At 32.6% G+C, this 21,304-nt stretch overlaps 1 protein-coding gene across 12 annotated transcripts in view; it reads left to right on the plus strand.

Moving 5' to 3' along the window:
• RBM46 (RNA binding motif protein 46) overlaps positions 1 to 21,304 on the plus strand; it is a 46,153-nt gene that overhangs the window by 17,976 nt on the left and 6,873 nt on the right. For 6 of the 12 annotated variants that reach the window (XM_063809939.1, XM_009448449.5, XM_009448450.5 and 3 more), the window contains exon 5: positions 19,759 to 19,818. The exons of the other annotated variants lie outside the window; for them this stretch is intronic. In XM_063809939.1, coding sequence (XP_063666009.1) covers positions 19,759 to 19,814 — 56 coding nt within the window. In that variant the 3' untranslated portion in view covers positions 19,815 to 19,818. The remainder of the gene's footprint in view (positions 1 to 19,758; positions 19,819 to 21,304) is intronic. 12 annotated transcript variants of the gene reach the window in all.

The following is a 21,304-nucleotide window of genomic DNA, read 5'->3' on the forward strand; positions in this document are numbered from 1 at the left end:
CCCCTCCTCCACCCCCCAAAACCTGTTTATTTTTTAATGCGGCTATAGATTTTAGTTGATGATTACTTTGTGTCCCAAATAATATTTATTGGAAGAGTAGTGGTTTCCTGAGAATCAAATAAAAGAGAAAGATCTTTTGAGAGTTATCATTGTTTCTTGATTATAATTGTGAAACTCTTCACTGAAAATTATTTTTTATATGGTTGCAGAACCATAGTACAGAAGCTTACATGTATTTAAAATTCATATTCTCAAGTTTAAGAGAAAATAGTCAAGAAAAACATTCTCAAAAGGGAGAATAATTTTTATATATTGTTTAGGCTTGCTTATGTACCATAGCCACTGCCATAGTATTAGAATTTTTTTTTTTTTTTTTGAGATGGAGTCTGTCTTTGTCACCCAGACATGGGTGCAGTAGCATGATCTTGGCTCACTGCAACCTGTCTCCTGGATTCAAGCAATTCTCCTGCCTCAGCCTCCTGAGTAGCTGGGATTACAAGGCGCCCACCACCGCGCCCAGCTAATTTTTGTATTTTAAGTAGAGATGGGGTTTCACCATGTTGGCCGGGCTGGTCTTGAACTACTGACCTCAGGCGACCCACCCTCCTCGGCCTCCCAAAGTATATTACAAATATTTTTAAGAGATTCTGATTTGGAGATATCAGCAAAACTTGTGGGACTAAAGGTAAGGTTCTGCTTGAAGACACATTTAAGCAGTGTCTTCAATTATTAGTTTGGAGATATTTGGGGATTTAGCATCATTGAAGCTAATAAATTCTTAGTTCTTATTTCTATTGATGCACAAAATAGAAGCCTTCAATTTTACTTTCAATAAAGACCATCTAAGTTAAAGATAAAATTGTTAGGTAGACAGCAAATAATTCAAATTAAGTTTCTTAGAGAAAAATGGGTCTAAATATTATTTTCGAGTGGGACATAATTAGTTGCTGAGCAAGTTTCTCCCAAGGATACTTGTGTCTGATCTACCATGCTAATACTGAAAGATTTTTAAAATTTCTATCCCCCCTCATTCCCTTACACATAAACTTCTAAAATTCTTACAACATAGCCATATTAGTTTAATTTATGGCAAAATTATATGTAGACATTGTTTGCCCATTTCATAAAGAAGATTCAGATTCTATATGGAAGCAGAGCTTTTAACTCCCTTATTACCATAGTTATATATAACTATATAACATAGTTAAACAAACCGATAGTTCCCTAAGAAAACACCTAATCAGGTACAATATTTTCAACTTAATTATGGTTAATTAGTGATCAAGGTAACATCAATAAATGAAATCCTTAGTGGGCACATGCAGATTGCTTTAGTCATCTATTCCAGATTTTATCAACCTTGTATCAATGCTGATTTTAATAAAAAGTTGAACAATTTGTATTTTATTATTTCCTCAATCTGTATTCAGGCTCAGAACAGTTAATATAATGTAAGCAAAATTCACATATAAACAAAAAGATTAAACAAAACCCTAGGTCCTATTTCGGTGGAGTACGCAAAGCCTGAGGTCTTGTCTATGGACAGTAACACAGAAATCCTTATGGTGCTTGAGTACCTATGTAAGTGAAGATTGTTGAGTTAGAGGCAGGAAAATATATTTAGGCAGCTGAGAAGGAGAAAGAGAATTCGGGGAAGCAGAAGAGCCAGAGATCAGGGGTCTAGGAAACTTTGATCAGAAAACAAATGTCAGCCCTTCAGAGGTCATTAAAGTAGGGCCAGGAGCTGTAGACAGTGAGGAGGTTCTATGTTGCCATATGGCAGGTTAAGAGTAGATCTGAGTGTTGCCATAGCAGTGTTCTGGATCACTTTTTCCCTTCTGTTAATGTTGGAGCCTCTGGGTTTTAAAAGGTTGATGCCTTTCTAGTTACACCTTCTTTTAGTTAAAGGTAATAGGGTTTCATCAAATAGCTCAGAGTTGAGATCAATGGGTGGTAGTGGTGTGTTCTTGACATCCTAGTAAATACTTATGTAGCCCAAGGATTGAATTGTTTTGAAGTCTTGAGAGGTTGTTATTAGTTCCTAGAGTTTCTCAAACGAAGTTCCTTACCTATTAAGTCATCTTTTGGCTCTATTAAAGAATTTGAGAAGTCAAATTTTCTAGAGAATCCATTTAACTACTGTTTTTAAGATATTTTCTTTGGGGATAGTAATTTTTTTAAAGAATTTGCCTCAGTATCCTTATTTTAACCCTTTCAGTTTGATGCTATTTTGGGAATTACTATCCAATCTTAACCTTGATGATCTTTTACTATCATATGTGATATAAAGTCATTTTTTAAATTAATATTTTAGATCTCTTTAAGAGTGTACTTTTAATATCCACACAGTTTTGGTGTTACCATTTCTATTTCCCAAGTTTGAAAAATAAAAGAAAAAAAATTAGGCTTTGCTTAAATGGCAATCATTGCTGTTATGAAAAAAAAAGTATGTCTTTTCAGGGATAACAGGCACCTACATGAGTACTAGAAGTCATGGAGTTTACTTCTGGTGAGCATTTAGTGATCTTACTAGCATCTCAAAAGTTCTTGGTTTACAGGTCCTTAAAATCAATTTTTAAAATATTTAGGTGCTTTTTTTGGTCCTATCTAAAGCAAGCTCTATTTTAAGCGAAATACCCTTAATAAAAGAAAAGCTGGAAGTTGGGGTTAATGCCAAAATAGAACCTTCCTTATCCTTTTTCACTTACTTCAAAATTAGAGACTATCTTCATCTTCGTAATGGCAAGGAATGACCTCTCTTATCTCACTGGAAACTCATTAACTAACCAGCAGGATAAGAAATTATGGGCTGGGCGCGGTGGCTCATGCCTGTAATCCCAGCACTTTGGGAGGCTAAGGCGGGCGGATCACTTGAGGTCAGGAGATCGAGACCATCCTGGCGAACACGGTGAAGCCCCGTCTCTACTAAAAATACAGAAAAATTAGCCAGGCGTGGTGGCGGGCGCCTGTAGTCCCAGCTACTCTGGAGGCTGAGACAGGAGAATGGCGTGAACCCGCGGGGCGGAGCTTGCAGTGAGCCGACATCAAGCCACTGCACTCAGGCCTGGGCAACAGAGCCAGACTATGTCTCAAAAAAAAAAAAAAAAAAAAGGAAATTATGTATTTACTGGGTTATTTTTAGGGATCTGTAATCTGTAGGATAGTCAGTGAGTTTAATGGGTAGAATCCTGATATAGTTTGGACATTTGTCCCTGCCAAATCTCATGTTGAAATGTAATCCCCAGTGTTGGAGTTGGGGTCTGGTGGGAGGTGATTGGATCATGGCGGTGGATTTCTCATGAATGGTTTAGCACCATTCCCTTGGTGCTGTCTTCGCAATGGTGAATGATTCCTCACCACATCTGGTTGTTTAAAAGTGTGTAGCACCTTCTTGCTTTCGCTCTCTTGCTCCTGCTCTTGCCATGGGATGTGCCTGCCTCTGCTTCGCCCTCAGCCATGAATAAAAGTTCCTTGAGGCCTTCCCAGTAGCCTAGCAGATTCTGGCACCATGCTTGTAAAGCTTACAGAACTGTGAGCCAATTAAACCTCTTTTCTGTATAAATTACCCAGTCTCAGGTATTCCTTTATAGCAGTGCAAGAATGATCTAAACCAAATATAGACTGGAAGGTTAAGATAGATAGGTTCTATATTAAATATTTGCTATATGGAGATATCTTGGGTCATTCAGTATCACTTATTTTTAAGTAAGTTTTTTCTATCTTCACAGTCTCGTTATCTGTTTAGTAATAAAGCAAACTATCAAGGCGAATAGTACTTCTCTTTCTAAAAGTCAACTCTGTTTTGAATCTGGGTCTTTCAGTATTGCCACTGCTTTTCTTTGGAGGATTCTTTGTATTGTAGAAGTGGAATAAACAAAATCAAGGAGATCAAGGAACGTCCTGGAAAGTTAGAGTTTTGAAGAAGAAAGTCCTGGAGAATACTTAGTGGAAAGAGGAAGGTAGTCTTATCTGAATTGATAATTCACCTTGTTATATAATTTATTAGCAAATAATTTTAAGCAGGGCATCTCTTCTGTGTTTGTGTAATACTGATACAAGTGGTATTTTTTTCTTACTTGTATGGCTATTGGAAACTTTTTAAAACAGGGATGAAGAACCTGTCACAAACTAACTTGTGCCACTGATTTAATTTCATCAGATTTGTGTACTGTTGTTCTGGACAAAAATGATTAAGGTTGTGTTTTTGTTTTTGTTTTTTTTTTTTAAACAGGTCTTTTTTGAAAGCCTCTTACATGCTAAGTGTGCTTTCCTAAGCATTCTGGAGCTAAAGATAAATAAAACATTGTTTTTTTGTTTAAGGAGTCACAGTCTGGTGATGAAGGCAGATACAGAAATTCTTTGCATAGGTTATTTTGGGAGTAGAAGAGGAAAAAGGTATGCTTCCCTGACCTCAGTTGTAAACCCTTTGCAGAGTTTGTGTCAGAGAGGGGCACAACATGAGCAAACTCCTCTTAGAAAAATAGCATGGTGGTGGTTTAATGGCAGGTAGTTCTGTATATTGTTTGCTTTCATGATTTCAGTGAGACTTAGGAAGAATTAAAGGAGTTGAAAAGATGTAAACATTAGTTAATTAAAATTTCATTAGTCCTGTTTCTTAAAACTTTGCATTTTTTTCTTAGTGCAACTATGTTGGATATATCTGCTTTTCCTCTGAGCAAGTATTTTTTTCCCAGATGACTCCATCTTGATTTGTGTGGACCATTTTGTGTGTGAATATTCATTCTTACAATATCTTTTGTACTTACTTATTTCAGTATTCATTTTGTAATGGACTTGTATATTGCTTCTTATATTTGACTTTGAAATGGCATACATCAGTAGAATCTTGCATTTTTTTCTAGTAATTGAATAGTATTTAGTAGATATATATTCTAAGCATGATAGTCGCTGTTAGCTTATCCTTTTATTCAAATGAAGCTTTTATTTCTGTTATCACTTGTAAATTTGTTGAAAGTTACACTTTTGTGAAAGTATACTATTGTGAGAAGTTTTAATCTGAAAAATATTTGGTGCTTTTTTTCTTATGAGCTATTATTATTTCCAGATTGATGGGCAGAAATGCAAAAGTAAAAAATAATTTCAGATAAAAATATTCCAAACCATTGCTTTGAAATAAAGAGAAACTTTCTCCAGGTTTTTTTAACTTAAGAAATAATTCTAGGAGGCATTTAAGCCAAATATGAAATAATTATTCTATGAAATTATAATGGAGTTATAAATTATAAATAGAAGAAAAATAATACTTTTCAGAATTTTTTTTCGAGTTTTAACTACAGCTCTAACTTGGATGATACTATTCAAACTCATATTTTAAAGAACAAAGGTAATTTGCAAAATTTCTTTTAAAATTCACCTACTTAAATGAGAAATAGGCATCAGGATCGACATTTTACACATTTGTTTTCATATGACCAAGTGGTGACCAAAATTCCATTAACTCAACTATGTGTCTTTGACCCTCTGAGAGGGCTTAGTCCTCATGAAAATGTATTTGTATTACTCTTGAAATTTACTTTTTTTTTCTGAAAGACCATTTAAATGAACATTTAGCATTACTTATAATTCTCATCTTACTAACACTTGTATTAATGCACAATATATATTATGGAGTTAGTACAGTGAGAGAAGCAGCTTAATAGAATGATTACTAGAATAAAAGTATAAGAATTGAGAATCCTTTCTCAGCCATCGACAAACTGTGTGACCTTAGAATGGCAAATGAATTGTTTAGTCATTGGACTTCAATGTCCTCAGATCTAAAATATCAGGATTTTATTTAGTAAGTTTTAAGGAATCTTTTTTCTAAAAAGATTATGGTTTCATTTAAAATATGGTCAAAATCCTATGTAGAACCAAAAATAATACTTTAAAATATTTTATGTCTGCAGAGATACATATTTGAGTACAAGTAGTTTAAAACCAACAGCTGCTTTTGCAAGAAATAATCCATCAGTTTAATATCCCTTCCTTTATAGAATTCAAAGCTTATGCCCCCCTACTTCACAGTAGAACAGCTGGACAAAAAAATAAATAAATAAAAGATTCAGTCAGTCAACTTTTATTTGCATGATGACAACTAATTGTTTTTCAGTTATTTTCTTCTCTGAATTTGCTAATCAATTACTATAGCCAAAACCAAGGTTTTTATAAAATAAGTCAACTACTTAAAAGTTTGGAAACTAAATTTTCTTTTTGTAACAGAGGATCTAGGAAAATAATGATGTGTATCAAAACATGCCATGTGGGGAGTATCTGTCCCATAGGTTTATTAACTGATGAAGGTGATCCTTATTATTTTATTTACTTCATAAGTCTATTTGATCATGCTTGATTCTTTACCCTATAACTTCTTAATGTCTTTGGTTAATACAGTCCTAAAATACTCCTTCTAATAAACTAGTTTTAATAGCAGCTACTGCTGTATTAATCTAATGTCTAATCTTATTTAATTCATATTTTAAAAAATGGTTTTAAAAATTTCCCTTTATATCAGATGCCATTAGCAATTGTGTGTATATGTTAAATATACACACAATTTAATGTTAGTAGCAGTTCATAATTTTGCCACATGATGTCCCTAAATACATATTTTTAAGGTAGCAGTTCATAATTTTGCCACATGATGTCCCTAAATACGTATTTTTAATGTGGCTTTAAAAGGAAATTTAATGTTACATTGATTTGTAGCTCCTCTTTGTCTTACCTTTCTTTTTTTTTTAGAATCAGAAAAATCTCTGTGAAATGCTCTACTTAGTCTTCTTCAGCCTATCATGCCCTTATCTCTGCTTCCTGTTTAATATTTAGTAGACAATAATTTTTTATGCTGTAGCAGTGTAATTAAGTGAATGGACTCATGAATAAGGAGATAGAAGATGTAGAATGATGGTTTCACTATGGCGAATTTATTTTATGCTTTTAACTACTTTAAAATTCAGTGTTTCTTCCAGGCCTTTTAGGTAAAATCAAACATAGTATCTGCCCTTACTAGTTAATATCTGATATATCATCAATCCCAGAGCATTTCTTCCTCTTTCCAAGACCTGGTAGTACCTTACCTCCAAGAATGGTTCACTTTCCAGTGAAGCTTCAAAACAGAAGGACAATAATTAAAAACCTTAGTATCCCCAAATAATTAGAAACTTTAAATCACCAGAATATTAATAACTCCTTGGATTTTCATGCTCCTTAAGTGGTAGTATTTGGTTAGAGATGTATTAATGATATGCAGGTCCTTATTTGTCTCATATATAGCAAGTAACATTTGAGATATAAGAATGGCCTGCATATGAAATTTTATGTACACAATAGTTCATATTTTAAGAAAATAATTTGGGTAACTAAATAAATTTAGTTTGCCTATACATTGCTTTGATTCAGTAAATATAATCTTTGTACTACACTAATAGTATTATCAGCTCTACTATAATTATGTTTATAACTTTGGATTAAAAAGTATTTAAGAGTACAATTATCAGAAAACATCAACCTCTTAAACAGTTGTATTGCCTGATAATTTGGTTTGTGTACTTTGTTACTATTCTTGTGTGTTTAAACAGTATACCTTGATTTCTGTACACAAATTCAAGGGATTGGCACTTATTTAAATAAAAATGTAAACCATGATATAAAACTCCACCTTTTTATAGAGTAGATAAATCTTTGTTGACCTATGCTTTACTTTTTCTTTTGTGCAATTTGATTGTCCTTCCATTATGTAGTCTAAGGTTGTTTTTTATTAGAGTTACTTTTTTTCTTTGTACTTTTCTTTAATCCTGTTTTGTATGTGGATTTTTGTAAGACCGAAGCCCATTTACTTAATTTTTTCCTTGTTAACTTTGTTTCAGCAATACATAGTTCCAGTCTGCTTGTTTACTGGCCAGATTATGGGGTAAATGAATACCCACAAAATTTGCAGCATATGTGCCGTGTATGTGGACGGCTTTTTTTTTCCTGCTGCTGCCCAGTTAATTTTTGGTCCAAGGGTGACCAAATCTGTAGTTACAAATTTATGAAAGTATTGGATAATTTGGGGCACAGAATTTACAAGGTTCCAGGTGAGCCATTATCAATCTTTGGAAAAGAGGTTAAGATTCTGTTCTGCACTATAAATAATTCAAGCAGTGAAATGCTTGTTAATTTAAAGGCATTTCACTTGTATATATGTGTGTACATGTGTTTCCTTGAGAGAATAAGAATCCCTTAAGGGATTCCTTGGTGTGAACTTAGGTGTGTGTATCAAGTATAGAAATAGTGATTATACCAGAACATTGAAAGATTATTTCTTTTCACTTAAGAATTAAAGGGAAAGAGGCAGTACTAAGCAAAAATATGATTGCTTTCACTGTGAAGGCACTCACTTAGTTTCGGAGAGGGATTTACAAATGAGATAGTAATGATTTTCTCTTTATTTCTTAATATTTTCCCTATTTTACTTAGTAGATAGACTTAAGATTTTTAAGTTATTGTATTGAAATACATATATGTATGTGTGACTCTTCTATTTCTCACTAATATACTAGTGTTCTAAAACTCACTTTTATTGATTTTTTTATATCTTTACATTTTATTTTCTTATTTATGTATTTTTTTATTGTGATTTATGCTCCAGGCAGGGTGTTGCTACATTAGCTAATGTGGCTTAGGAGAAGGATGGACAGGGTTTTCATCAATCCTCTGAGGCCTTGGAAAGCAGCTTGATGATATCAGATGCTCTTATTTGAATTGATATATTGGAGAATTATTTCATTGCCTTTAGATTTAATCAGAATTTTTCTGTAATGATTTTTAATTTTAGTTTTTTAATTCTGAAATTATTTATAATGAGTTTTCTATGACAAAAACTTGTATAATCAACTTCCAAATATTTAGATAGGAGGCATGAAAAATGGAAAGGAAATAATCTGAATACAGTTAGCTTACTTGTTTATCCTAGAATGCTCTTTAAATATATAGTATATTGATTCTAGAAATTTACACAAATTCAATACAAAACCCAGCTTAGGAAAAGTTGGAAAGATGTTCAATTTCTCCTCCACTCAATTTCTTACCCTGCAGAGATGACATTGTTTCATACTGATGCAGTGCACTTACCTAAGTATTACATTAGTCTGCCCTCTGTTTTTTCTTCATGGTTTTTACTGGTAAGGGTAGGTTGTTCACTTTCATTCCTGCCTCATTCCACAAAAGATTTGAGGTGGCTCCTTAAAAATATGTAAAATACAAAAGGATTCAGATTTTAAATTGGAGAAATTGAGACAATTGGAAATTATGATTAGGAAAATAAAGCCAAGCAAAACCAAACAATAGGTTGTTTAGGGATAGACGATTATGAGGTAAAACCTTAAAAATGCCAGGGAATTACTAACATTTAAAAGTTACTACTTGGAGGGAGAAATTGGAAAGGACTCAAAGGGACTTCTGAGGTACTGGTAATTTCCTATTTCTAAACCTGGGTGGTGAATACATGTTTTCATTTTTTTAATTATGTAAGGCATACACATCTATACTGTATATATTTCTCTGTTTCTGTATTTCATTATTGGGAAAAAATGAAAGCCAGCCAAGGGTGAGAACTTGTGTTATTTTGTCAAAATTGGAATAAGAGTCTTTCTACTCTAGAGAGTCTCAAATTAATATAACTCAAGGTAAAATAGGAAAGTTACATAGTATCAAGACTAAATAATTTTATTCTACTCAGACTATATTTGGAATGTTTTGGTTGCTTATGGGCACCACAATTTAATTCAACCTTGACAACTAGGGTGAGCTTGGAAACGCCATAATATGTAATAGGACAGTGAACAACTGAAATATTTGGAGCTGTTTAGTGTGTAAATACCAATACTCACAGAGGAAATGTGATTGCAGTTTTCAAATGTTTGAAGTGCTCGCACGTGGAAAAAAGACTTCAGTCTTTATCTTTGGAGCTCTAGGCAGTGGAATTAAGTCTAAAAGAGCAAAGTTTTAAGGAGGTGGATTATGGCTTAATATAAGTCAGAACTATCTAAGCCTTTCAGCTGCTAAAAATTCTCTCAGTACAAAACAACAAACAAATAATTTTTTAACATTTATTTTAAATCCATGAAATATATGGGGGAAGGAAAGAGTCTTTACTATTGTAACTCAGAATTATGTTCCCTGATACCACTTGGAATATAATGGCCTTGCCATTTTCAAGCCCTCTGAGAAATTTACTTTTTAATTTACTTTTTGCAAACTGATTAAGAAAGTTTGATTTGGGAATTTTTATTCTCGTAAGAATATCCCTTTTGCTTACTATTCATTCCTTTAGGCTTCTCATGTTTAGTTTATTAACTGGCAGATGGCTGATTGTTAAACCTTGTTAAAATGTGTTCCTTCAACAAATACTTACCTAAGGCTGTTTTGTGTAAAGTTATGAGGATCACTGTAGTGAATTAGACACAGTTGCTGCTTTCATAGACCTTACATTCTATTGAGACCAATATTCAGTTAGAGTTCTGATGAATGCTCTGAAGTAGTACGGGTTGTTATGAGAACATACAATTGGATGACCTGACCTAAACTGGTATTGGGGTCTGGAAATGGTACATTGCACTTTAGAAAGAATTTCAGGAAAAGGAAATTAAGTACTATGGCACAGCATATAGGCAACATAGGAAAAAAGAGTATGGCATTTCGAGCCAGATTTCCTGGGTTCACATTCTAGCTTCATTACTTACTTGGGAAAGTTACTTAACTTCTCTGTCCTTCAGTTTCATCATTTGTAAAATAGGAATGATGATAACAGTATCTCATAGGGTAATTACATGTATTAAATGAGTTACAATTATAAAGGGCCCAGAACATTCCCTTTTATATATATTAAGTACCATGTAAATAGTGAAGAATAATTATTCAGAGAACGAATCCAAGATACCAGTTTCCAATCATATGTAATATAAATATTAGAAATAATAATAGTTAAGATTCTTTGAACAGTTACTACGTGTTAGATTTTGTGCTAAATGCCTTTATATGATGTCTTAGTCTCACAGTTTTTTGTGGTAGATAGGATATGTGTGTGTGTGTGTGTCTCTGTGTGTGTGTGTGTGTGTCTGTGTGTGTGTGTGTGTGATGGAGTTTCGCTGTGTCACCCAGGCTGGAGTGCAGTGGTGCGATCTTGGCTCATTGCAACATCCGCCTCCCGGGTTCAAGTGATTCTCCTGCCTCAGCCTCCCGAGTAGCTGGGATTACAGGCATGTACTACGATGCCTGGCTAATTTTCATATTTTTAGTAGAGACGGGGTTTCCCTGTGTTGGCCAGGCTGGTCACTAATTCCTGACCTCAAGTGATCCGCCTGCCTCTTCCTCCCAAAGTGCTAGGATTACAGGCATGAATGAGCACGCCTGGCCTGTTGTAGATAGGATTTTAATATTGACACTTCTTTACTTTTTTTTTTTTTTTTAACAAACAGGCTTCAGTATGTTAAATAATTTGCCCAAGATCCTAGTTAGCATAAGAGGCTGTGCTCTTAACTGCCATCCTTTGTAAATTCACATGATTCCAATGAAAAACTGGTTTTTGTCTAATATTAAACATTTGATAACAGACAGTGGACTTGTGAAATATTATTGGCAAATTATGTTTCTGTAAGTTAAAATACAATGAGATGGGCTTTCGGTCCTGCCTTACCTTTTTTCCAGAGACTATTTTGGCTTTAGGAAACCTACAGGCCCATGTACCAGAACCCACTCCATTGTAATGTTGACCTGAGACATCTGGTTGAATTCTGAGTTATTCTGAGTTAGAAAAATCTTGTAAACATATCTTGTTTACAAGGTAGCTTCATGATTTTTAAATTTACCCTAGGATCAGTATTGCCAGCCAATGAATGGCATGTGTCAAGGTGGCAGATGATATTTGTCTTTCCCCCATCCAGATTCTAGACAGAACGTCAAACAGGCAAAGTTTGTTTGTATCTATTTCCTGGTCCCCTGTTACTTGGTACTCATTTTACTCTGATTATATTCAAAACATCCCAATACATAGTTTAGCCATATAATTTATCAGTCCAAATAGGTTTATGCTTTTTCATTGTTACTTCCTTAGTCAGGAACCTATCATGGCTTGCTATTGTAGTATAATCAAATACTCTGAACTCCACATTCTCCTGTTCAGAATGCTGTACTGTTTGGCCCCACTTAACCTAACCATAGCCATACATTTCCTGCTGTGATCATCTGAATTTGCCATGCTCATTGGTAGGTCTAGGCCTTTCCCATTGCTGTGCACTGTGCTTAGAATATTCTGCTTATCCTTATATACTTTTATATTAAGCTTTTATTGGACATAGTAACCCAAAATGACTTTTTCTTTATGATATTACTCAATAATTTTTATATTTTTTATTTACTCAAAATTTTTCATCCATCAGTGTGTATAAACCCAGTGGACTGTATGATTTGTTGTTATTCCCTGCATTATATGGGTGAGTACTGTCTCCTTTAGTACTCAGCATATGGTGCTTTCCAAATAATTTAAAGCAATCTACATGCTATAAAGTTAAAAGATAAAGATTCCAAGGAAAGATACATTTCGGCTGTGCTTTGAGCAGAAAGAAGAAAGGATTGGGAAAGAAATATATGAGATAGGAAGTTGACAGGTATAAACACAGGCATGGTTAAATTATGAATGGTGGTTAATGGGCTGAAATATCTGTGTATATGTCACCAAAGTAAAAATTATCAGTATATAATTTTTAACATGCTAATGTTGGAGGTTTCAAAATAGTAGAAACCCCTGAAATATAGACAAGGGCCTATGGATGATTTTATATTGGATATGTGTATATTATATATATGTATATAAATTTGTATAGTGGAATAGGAGATTAAGGTTGTAATTGTTATTTTTAAACCCTCTGAGAAAACCTTTGTGTTTATATCAACCAAATATAATATAGAATATAATGATTTATGTGCAATTTTTAAATTTCTTTTAAAATTCATTATATAGTCCACAGTTATATCTAGCATAATCTAAAATGTTTGATCAAGGCTTCACAAATAGGAAATATCAGTCGCTTATTGTATGTTATTTCTAATCTTAGTTTATTACTAGCATTATACTTTTATATTCTTCTACACAGGTGTAGACTGAGAAGATGGTGGTGTTCCTTTCAGTTTAGTTTCCTAAAGATAGGAAAAAAGCTTGAAAATTCCAGGTGCTCATATAGCAGGCTTATTTGGAATACACCGGAATCCTGTGCACTCAGTTATTTTCTGTCTTCAAAAGAAGAAATAGTATGACATATCTGAGAGTCTGAAAATAATTTTTATCTTTCATATCATTTACTTTAAAATTTATACGGAATTTTCTGTCAAACTAAAGACCAGTAAAATCTTCTTCAAAGATATAGAATATGCTTTTGTAATTAGTTTTCAGTGACATTTTAAACTTCATCACATCTTTGTAGAACAAGTCATCTATCTACAACGTTATGTTTTCTTGAAAATAATGAAAATTAGGAGCCTACTTAGATTTTTACTTAGTTTTCCCTTATTTTGGCCCTTATACCTGCATAACTTATAGAAAACTAAATATAAAACATTTAATGATTCCCATTTTACAGAGAGGTGGTAAAGATCCTGACTCTGGTCTCTGAAGTTTAATTTATCCTATTCTTATTCTCCACTTTTTGACATGCCTTTTCTTTCCCCTAGTCTCTTTCTTACTGTCTTGCCTACTAAATAATCACTTTTGAAATAATTTCTCAGAATATATTCATTAACAGTTGTTGCTTTTTAAAAAGGAATGACACAAATAAGATGGTAAATTAAATTTGGTGAAAGTACCAGTAAGTAGCAACCTTGCATTTGACAGGAAATTGAGACTCTGCTAAGTTTTTGCTTTTGTTGTGAGAATGATCACCATCTCTTCTATATGCCGACAGAAATTTAATTCTTATACATTGGTAATTTAAATCCCAGCATTTTTCCTGTTAAATTTGATTTCATTCAAACCAAAGATTAACAAAGCTAATTCTAAAACTCCAGGTGGTAGATAGTGAAGGCCATTATGAAGAAAAGAATTGTTCTGTATTTAATAATATTTCTATATAGCATCTGTATTGAAAATCATTATAGTTTTTAAATTAGTCTGAATCACATATGCTCTATTTTGGTAGTAACTATAAAGTGATTTTATATTTTATCATAATTATACATTATCAACTTCTCCTTTATATATATCACTGGCAGGTTTTTATCCCCTCCCCCCCTCTTTTTTTTTAAACTCCTTAAGCTATAACATTACATACAAACAGAAAAGTGCACAAATAATGAGTGTAAATTCAGTAAATTACCATGAGGGACTATGTCGGTATAACTCACCACCGAGGTAAAGACATAAAATATCAACACTCCAAAATACTCTTTTGTATTTTCTCCAGACATTACTTTCCTTCCTGCTCAAAGGAGGCCACTCCTCTGACTTATTCTATGTATTTTTGAAACTTATATAACATTTTATGTCATCTTGTCTGGCTTCTTTTAACATTATGTTTGTGGATTGATTCATACTGTTTCAGGTAGCAGTACTGTTCATTTGCTGTCATTGATACCTCTGTTTCATCGGAGTGTTGTATATAACTTGCTGTCTTTGTTGATGAAAATATAAAGAACTATCAGTTTGGGGCTGTTTGAATAATGACACTCTAAAGATTCTTGAACATAGTGTTTTTGGTGCTCATTTGCACACATTCCTGTTGAATATATAGGAGTGAAAGTGGTGGGTCATGTTTTTTAAACTGTAGTAAATAGGGCCAAATAATTTTCCAAAGTAAGTATACTGATTTACACTTTACTAGCAGTAAATGGGAGTTCCAGTTATTTCACATTCTTGCCAACACTTAGATATCAGTCTTTTACATTTTGGATATTCTGATTAGTGTATATTTCTTACTGAGATTGTAATTTTTATATGATGATAACTTACGATATTGATCATCTTAGGAGGATTATAGGGCATTACACTATTGTATTGGTGAAGTATCTTTCTTGTTCAAGTCTTGCTCCTTCATTTTATTGGTTTGTCTGTTTTTTATTACTTAATATAGAAGTCCTTTATTGAATATATTTTTAAAATATCTTGTTCTACTCTATGACTTACCTGTTTATTCAGGTATGTTTTGAAACATAGAAATTCTTAATTTTAATATGATTCAATTGATCAATCTTACTAGTGCCATTTGCATCCTGCTTAGAAAACCTTTACTCACCACAGGGTCATGAAATATTTTCTTTATTATCTTTTAGAAACTTCATATCATCTAAATTTAGTGACAATGCGAAGTATCAGAGTCCGCCCCGCTCATATGAATATTCACTTAACCAACACCATTTTTTGAAGACTTGCCATTTTCCCATGACTCTGCAGTGCCACCTTAATGTAAATCAAGTATGTGTATATACACTGCCTTCTAATACGCACACACATATGTGACTCATTCTGGATATTAACATTCTATTCCATTGATCTGTTTGTTTTTGCACCAATACCATATTGTCTTAATTCTGTAACTTTATATTGTGTAAATAATATTTTCTCACTTATTTTTTCTTCTTCACAATTATCTTGACTTTTCTCAGCCCTTGAGTTTCCATATGAATTTTAGAATCAGTTTGTAACTTTATATCCAAGACCAAAATCCTAATGGGATTTTGATTGGAACGGAATTGAATCTGTAGATCAGTTTGGGAACAATAACATTTTTATAGTATTGGGTCTTCTGATCCATGAACATGATACCTCTCTTCATTTACCTAGGCTTTTAAAAACTTTGCTCTCTCAGTAGTTTACTGTTTAAATATCTTCTACATCTTTCTCCAGACTTATACCTAGTGTTTTTCATAATGTCATCATAAAAAATAACTTATATTAATTTCAGTTTCTAATTGTTCCTGCTTTATGTGAAAACGATTTATTTTTTAATATATTGGGTAAAACTACTTATTTGTGTCAAATAGTTTGACTCTACAGTAATTTTTCTGCATACACTTTTATCAACTAAATGTAAAGATCTTTTTCTTCCTTTCCATCCTTTATATACATATTTTTTTTTTCTCTTGCCTTACTGCACTGGCTAGAACTACTTTTTCAACATTGAATACAAATTATGATAAAAACTATCCTTGTAAACTTTCAGTATTTCTCCACTAAGATATGATGTGTGTTATAGCTTTTATTATAGAAGTCCTTTATCACTTAAGATACTCTCTTTTATTCCTGCTTTGTATGAGTTTTTATCATGAATGGGTCATGAATTTTGTCAAATACTTTTTTGCATCTAGTTAATTACATCATTTTTGTCTTTTATTCTTTTAATGCAATAAGTTGCATTGATTGATATTTGAATGTTACATGAATCTTATTTCCGAAGTAAACTCAATTTGGTCATGGTACATTATACATTATACTTTTTATATATTGCTAAAATTCATTTGTTTTATTTTTTAGGATTTTTACATCTGTGTTCATTAGTGAGATTGACTCATTCTTTTCCTCATAAAAATAGTTGGGAAATGTTTTAAATTTCACTGTTCTCTGTAAGAATTTATATAAGATTTTGAATATGTGGAATATTATTTAAGAGGCCATCTTAGAGTTTTTAGCCCCTCTTTTATTAAGGTTACAAATATCTCTCCTAAGTATGGTTAGAGCTGCATTCCATACATTTGGTTTTTCTCTTTATTTTCTTTTTTTTTTTTGACGCTGAGTCTCATTCTGTCGCCCAGGCTGGAGTGCAGTGGCGTGATCTTGGCTCACTGTAACCTCCGCCTCCTGGATTCAAGCAATTCTCTTGCCTCAGCCTCCCGAGTAGCTGGGATTACAGGTGCGCACACCACACCCGGCTGATTTTTGTATTTTTAGTAGAGATGGGGTTTCACCATGTTGGCCAGGCTGGTCTCGAACTCCTGACCTCAGGTGATGTGCCCGCCTTGGCCTGCCAAAGTGCTGGGATTACAGGTGTGATCCATCATGCCTGGCCTTGTGTTCCATACATTTTGATATGTTTTATTTTTATTATCATTTGTTTAAAAATTTTTTATGTTTTGATTTCTTCTTGAATCTTCAGTATTAATTTCTAAATATACATTTAATGTCCTTGCCGATAGGCTTGGGATTAAGTCTCTCATTTTGCCATTTGCATTCTGTTTTCTCTGCTTGTTTTATTTTTTCATTTCTCGCCTTCTTTTTATACAGTGTTTATTTTGACTTTCTTTTCTTTAGCTGTATTAGTTATACAGTCTTTAATCTCTTAGTCCTTACTCTATAAATGCCAACATGCATTCCTAACTTAACTGAAGTCTAATATTAATTAGTATTTTATCACATCCTAGACAATGCAAGGAACTTAGTACACTTTGACTTCTTTCATTTCTTTTACAATTTATGTAGTGTCATTGGTACTTATATATATATTTAAACCTTATACATTTAAAACCCCACAATGCCCAATATAATAAAAACATCTAGTTATAATCGTTTTTAGGCTTAATATACATTGATATTGATTTACACATTTATCATTTCCTTTGCCCTCTGTTTCTTCCATCTCTAAGCTTCTACTAGAATTGTTTATTTATTCTACCTAAAGAATACTGATTCATATTTTCTTTTGTGTGGATATGCTCCTGACAAATTATCTCTATTTTTGTTTGTCTGAATGTATTCTTAGTTCACCTGCCATTTGAAAGGGTATTTTTGCTAGGCCAGCAGTTATTTTACTTCAGCCCTTTGCAGTAGTTATGATTCCACTGTCCTTTAGCTTCTGTTGTTTCTCTTGGGAAATCTGTTGTTGATCAGCTTGTTACTCCTTTGAACATACATTGTGCCATCATTCCCTGTACCCAGCTACTTTTACTATTTTCTTTTTATCTATGATTTTCAGAAGTTTTACTATTATGGATTTGACTTTTGTATAGTCTTCTTAGTTTTCATCTTGCTTGGTACTTTCACCACTTCTGAAGTCTAGATTAATGTATTAGTAAGTTCTAAGTTATTGTGTTTCCAAATACTGCATTTGTTCATTTTCTCTCTTATTTCTTTATGGTAATCCAGCTACACATATGTTAAGCCTTTTTACTGTAACCTGTGTATTGATTATATTTCTTCTGTATTGTCCATCCTTTTGTATGTCAGTCTATATTTTCTTACCTGTCTTCTGGTTTGTAATTTTTTTATCTGTAAAAAATTTAAAAGGTTTATCCTAAGAACCATTCATTTAGATTCATTTCTCAGTTCTAGAATTAAATTTGAGTCTCTTTTATGATTTCTACTTCCTTCCAAAAATTTTAGTCTTTTATTTTCTTGAGTGTATTAGGCATTGTTATTTCAATACTCAGTTCTGAAATTTAATGATCTAAATACCCTGTGGATCTGTTACTGTTGTCTGCTGTTTCTGTTGGTTTTAGGTGATAGTAATTTTACCTCCTTGTATGACTGGTTATTTTTTATTCAATACCAGATACTGTGTATGAAAATTGTGGAGACAATTTGAAGGCTAGCACGATGTTATATTTATTCATAGAAGATTTATTTTGGCTTCAGAAAGGTGGCCAAAGGACTGACAAACCCAGATTGCTTTAATCTAGGCAGGAATTGAAGTTAAATTTAGTCTCTGTTAAAGTTTGTCTGTTTCTGGTCCATTTTTACTCAATTCCAGTCATTCCTTGTTAGTAGCTCTTTAGTTCTAGTTTTCGTCCTCCTAGCTTCATTTGTCTCTTGGCATCTTCTGTTAATTCCCAAGAGGGAGCTTTTGGGAATTGGCCAAGCCTTCCAGGGTAAATGCACCTCCCAAAGAGGTGCACATACCTTTGGGTTTTCTTCTTGTCTGAGATCACAGCCCCATAATTCGTCACTGTCTTGGTTCTCAGTGATTTCAAACAAATGTTTTTGTTTTTAATAATTTCTTACATTTTCTAGTTCTTACCAAGAGGGTTGATTAGTGTTACCTAGTTCATCATGTAAAAACAAGATATTGTGACTATTTTTATACTGAATTATAATCTTTAGGTGGTTATTTTTATATCTAGTTTTCTATAGGTTATCAGAAATTTTTCATTTGTTTATACTTTTATACACAATTTCTTAGCATAGATTTGGATATACATCCATAACAGAAAGCTTTAAGGCATATGAAGAGATAACCACTAAAATAGATGGATGCCCACAGTTGTACTATATATGACTAAATTAGACTTCAAGTAGATAAAATTTAGCTGTTGGGAAGAAAGATTTAAGTTTAGTATTATTTTGGCCATCTATCTTTTTTAAGACAGCAAGGAAATGGTGTTTCATATGTAAAATAACTATACCTTATACAACGTTTCTATTTCCCAAATTTACTTAGATTCTTTGGCTTTCTGCTTATCAGAAATTGGGTGATCTCATTTGTTTTTAAAGTCTCTTCTTTATCTTAGCAGGGTAGTAATATTTAGAAAGATAAATGATAATTTGTTTAGAAAGATAAATTTTTTTCTGATAATGTATTACTCATAATTTTCATTCAAATATCAAAATACTCTTCTCTTTGTTCATCTTTATAGAACTCCAGAAATAACTATTTGCCCCTTACTTCTTTTTCTCTAAATTTGTTTTTTTTATTTACTGATCAAAAGGTTTTTAACTAAAGTTACCAAGGATTCCATGCACTTCCAAGATAGGGATAACATCAATCTAAAGACTCAATTATTTTCTGTCTTCACTGCTTACAGACAGGGAACACAATCTCTTCAGCCTGGACCTGTGTAGAAGAATTTGGAGAAAATAAACAGGTAAGAGTTTATTAGGTAAAAGTCTCTTAGGAATATTAAGTAATATATTTAATTGTCAGAAAACCAGTTTTAAATTGTTCTTTATAATGAAAAGAATGAAACTTTATGAAGTATTTTTTATAATATCCTTGTTAATTATAGACTCATTAAGCAAATGTTTTAAAAAGTTAAAGTGGTTTCTGTATTTTCAGGTCTTCTCAAAACATTTAACATGCTAGTATACCTTGAACCACCAAGATGGTAAACAGTATTATAAATTCGATATATTTGGAGTTACTGTGTTATTTATAGATTATCCAAGTATTTCTCAAAAGTATCTTGAGAATAGGACTCTCTTGTTTTTCAACCTTAAACCCAAATCTTATTGAAACAATTTGGGATAAAAGTTGTATTTACTAAGACTTAGTGTTTAGTTTATTCAACAAGGTACTTCTTGAGGAAGATAAGTTTTAGTAGGAAGTTAAAAGATAGCTTATTTGAGTCAAGATTATTACTTTACAAAGTCTTTTTTTACATGTAGAGGCAAAAGAATGTGATGTTTTCTAGGATGTAATTCATGTACTACATTTGTGTTCTTGAGTAAGTTAACTTGACCTTTTTGTGCTTCACTTCCTCATTGACAAAGGGGATAATAATAGTACTTATAAGTCTGTTATGTGGATTCAGTTGTACTAATCTTGTGTGGTTATTTTTATCACTTAATAATATTGCCATTACAATTAATAAAATCTGTTCTCAGACTCAAAGAGAAATGCTTGTTATACTTGAGACTTAAAATTTTATTTTTACAGATCTTAATCTTAGCATAAAAATTCAAATAAGTGATGCCAGTCTTAGAGGTCCTTACAGCTTTTTATAGTTCAAAATTTGAATTACAAGGACTGATTTTACTTATAGAAATAAAACTTGAAAAGAATTGCTGTATTTTCTAAGGCTTTTCTTTTTTGCCCACATGGTTCATTTAGTGAGCTACAACTTTTTTTTTAACCTATACTGAAGCCTACCTAGATTGCTGCAGCTCTGATTGTAATTTTTTCTCTCATAAGCTGCTGTTCTAGTACTCACTTTCCAAATGGCTTAGAAAGTAGCACTAAAAGGAGTTGGATATAATTATCTCTTAATACAAAGGTAGCAAACTAGAAGATCTAGATGTATTTTTTTTTTAATGGAAAGCAACTAGACTTATTTTCAGTACAAATAAGTATCTGTTTTTTTATTCTTGACCCTCTTTGTGTTCTTTTTGTTTGTGTATTGCCTTGCCTGTGAAGGCATTTGAGTTTTTAATTGCTGTGTTTAATATATTTGAAGATTTTGTTCTGTTTTGTTTTTAATGTTTTCCCATTATGTATTAACTCCATTGAGATTTCTTCCCTGATATTCAAAATTCAGTGAAATAACTGCTTCTAAGGTCAAACAGGTTTGGGAAAAACTGTATACTAAATACTTCCTTGGGAAAATCATAGTGCATACTAGCATCCTAGGTAAT

This window comes from Pan troglodytes, chromosome 3 (assembly GCF_028858775.2).
Source record: "Pan troglodytes isolate AG18354 chromosome 3, NHGRI_mPanTro3-v2.0_pri, whole genome shotgun sequence".
NCBI lineage: Eukaryota > Metazoa > Chordata > Mammalia > Primates > Hominidae > Pan > Pan troglodytes.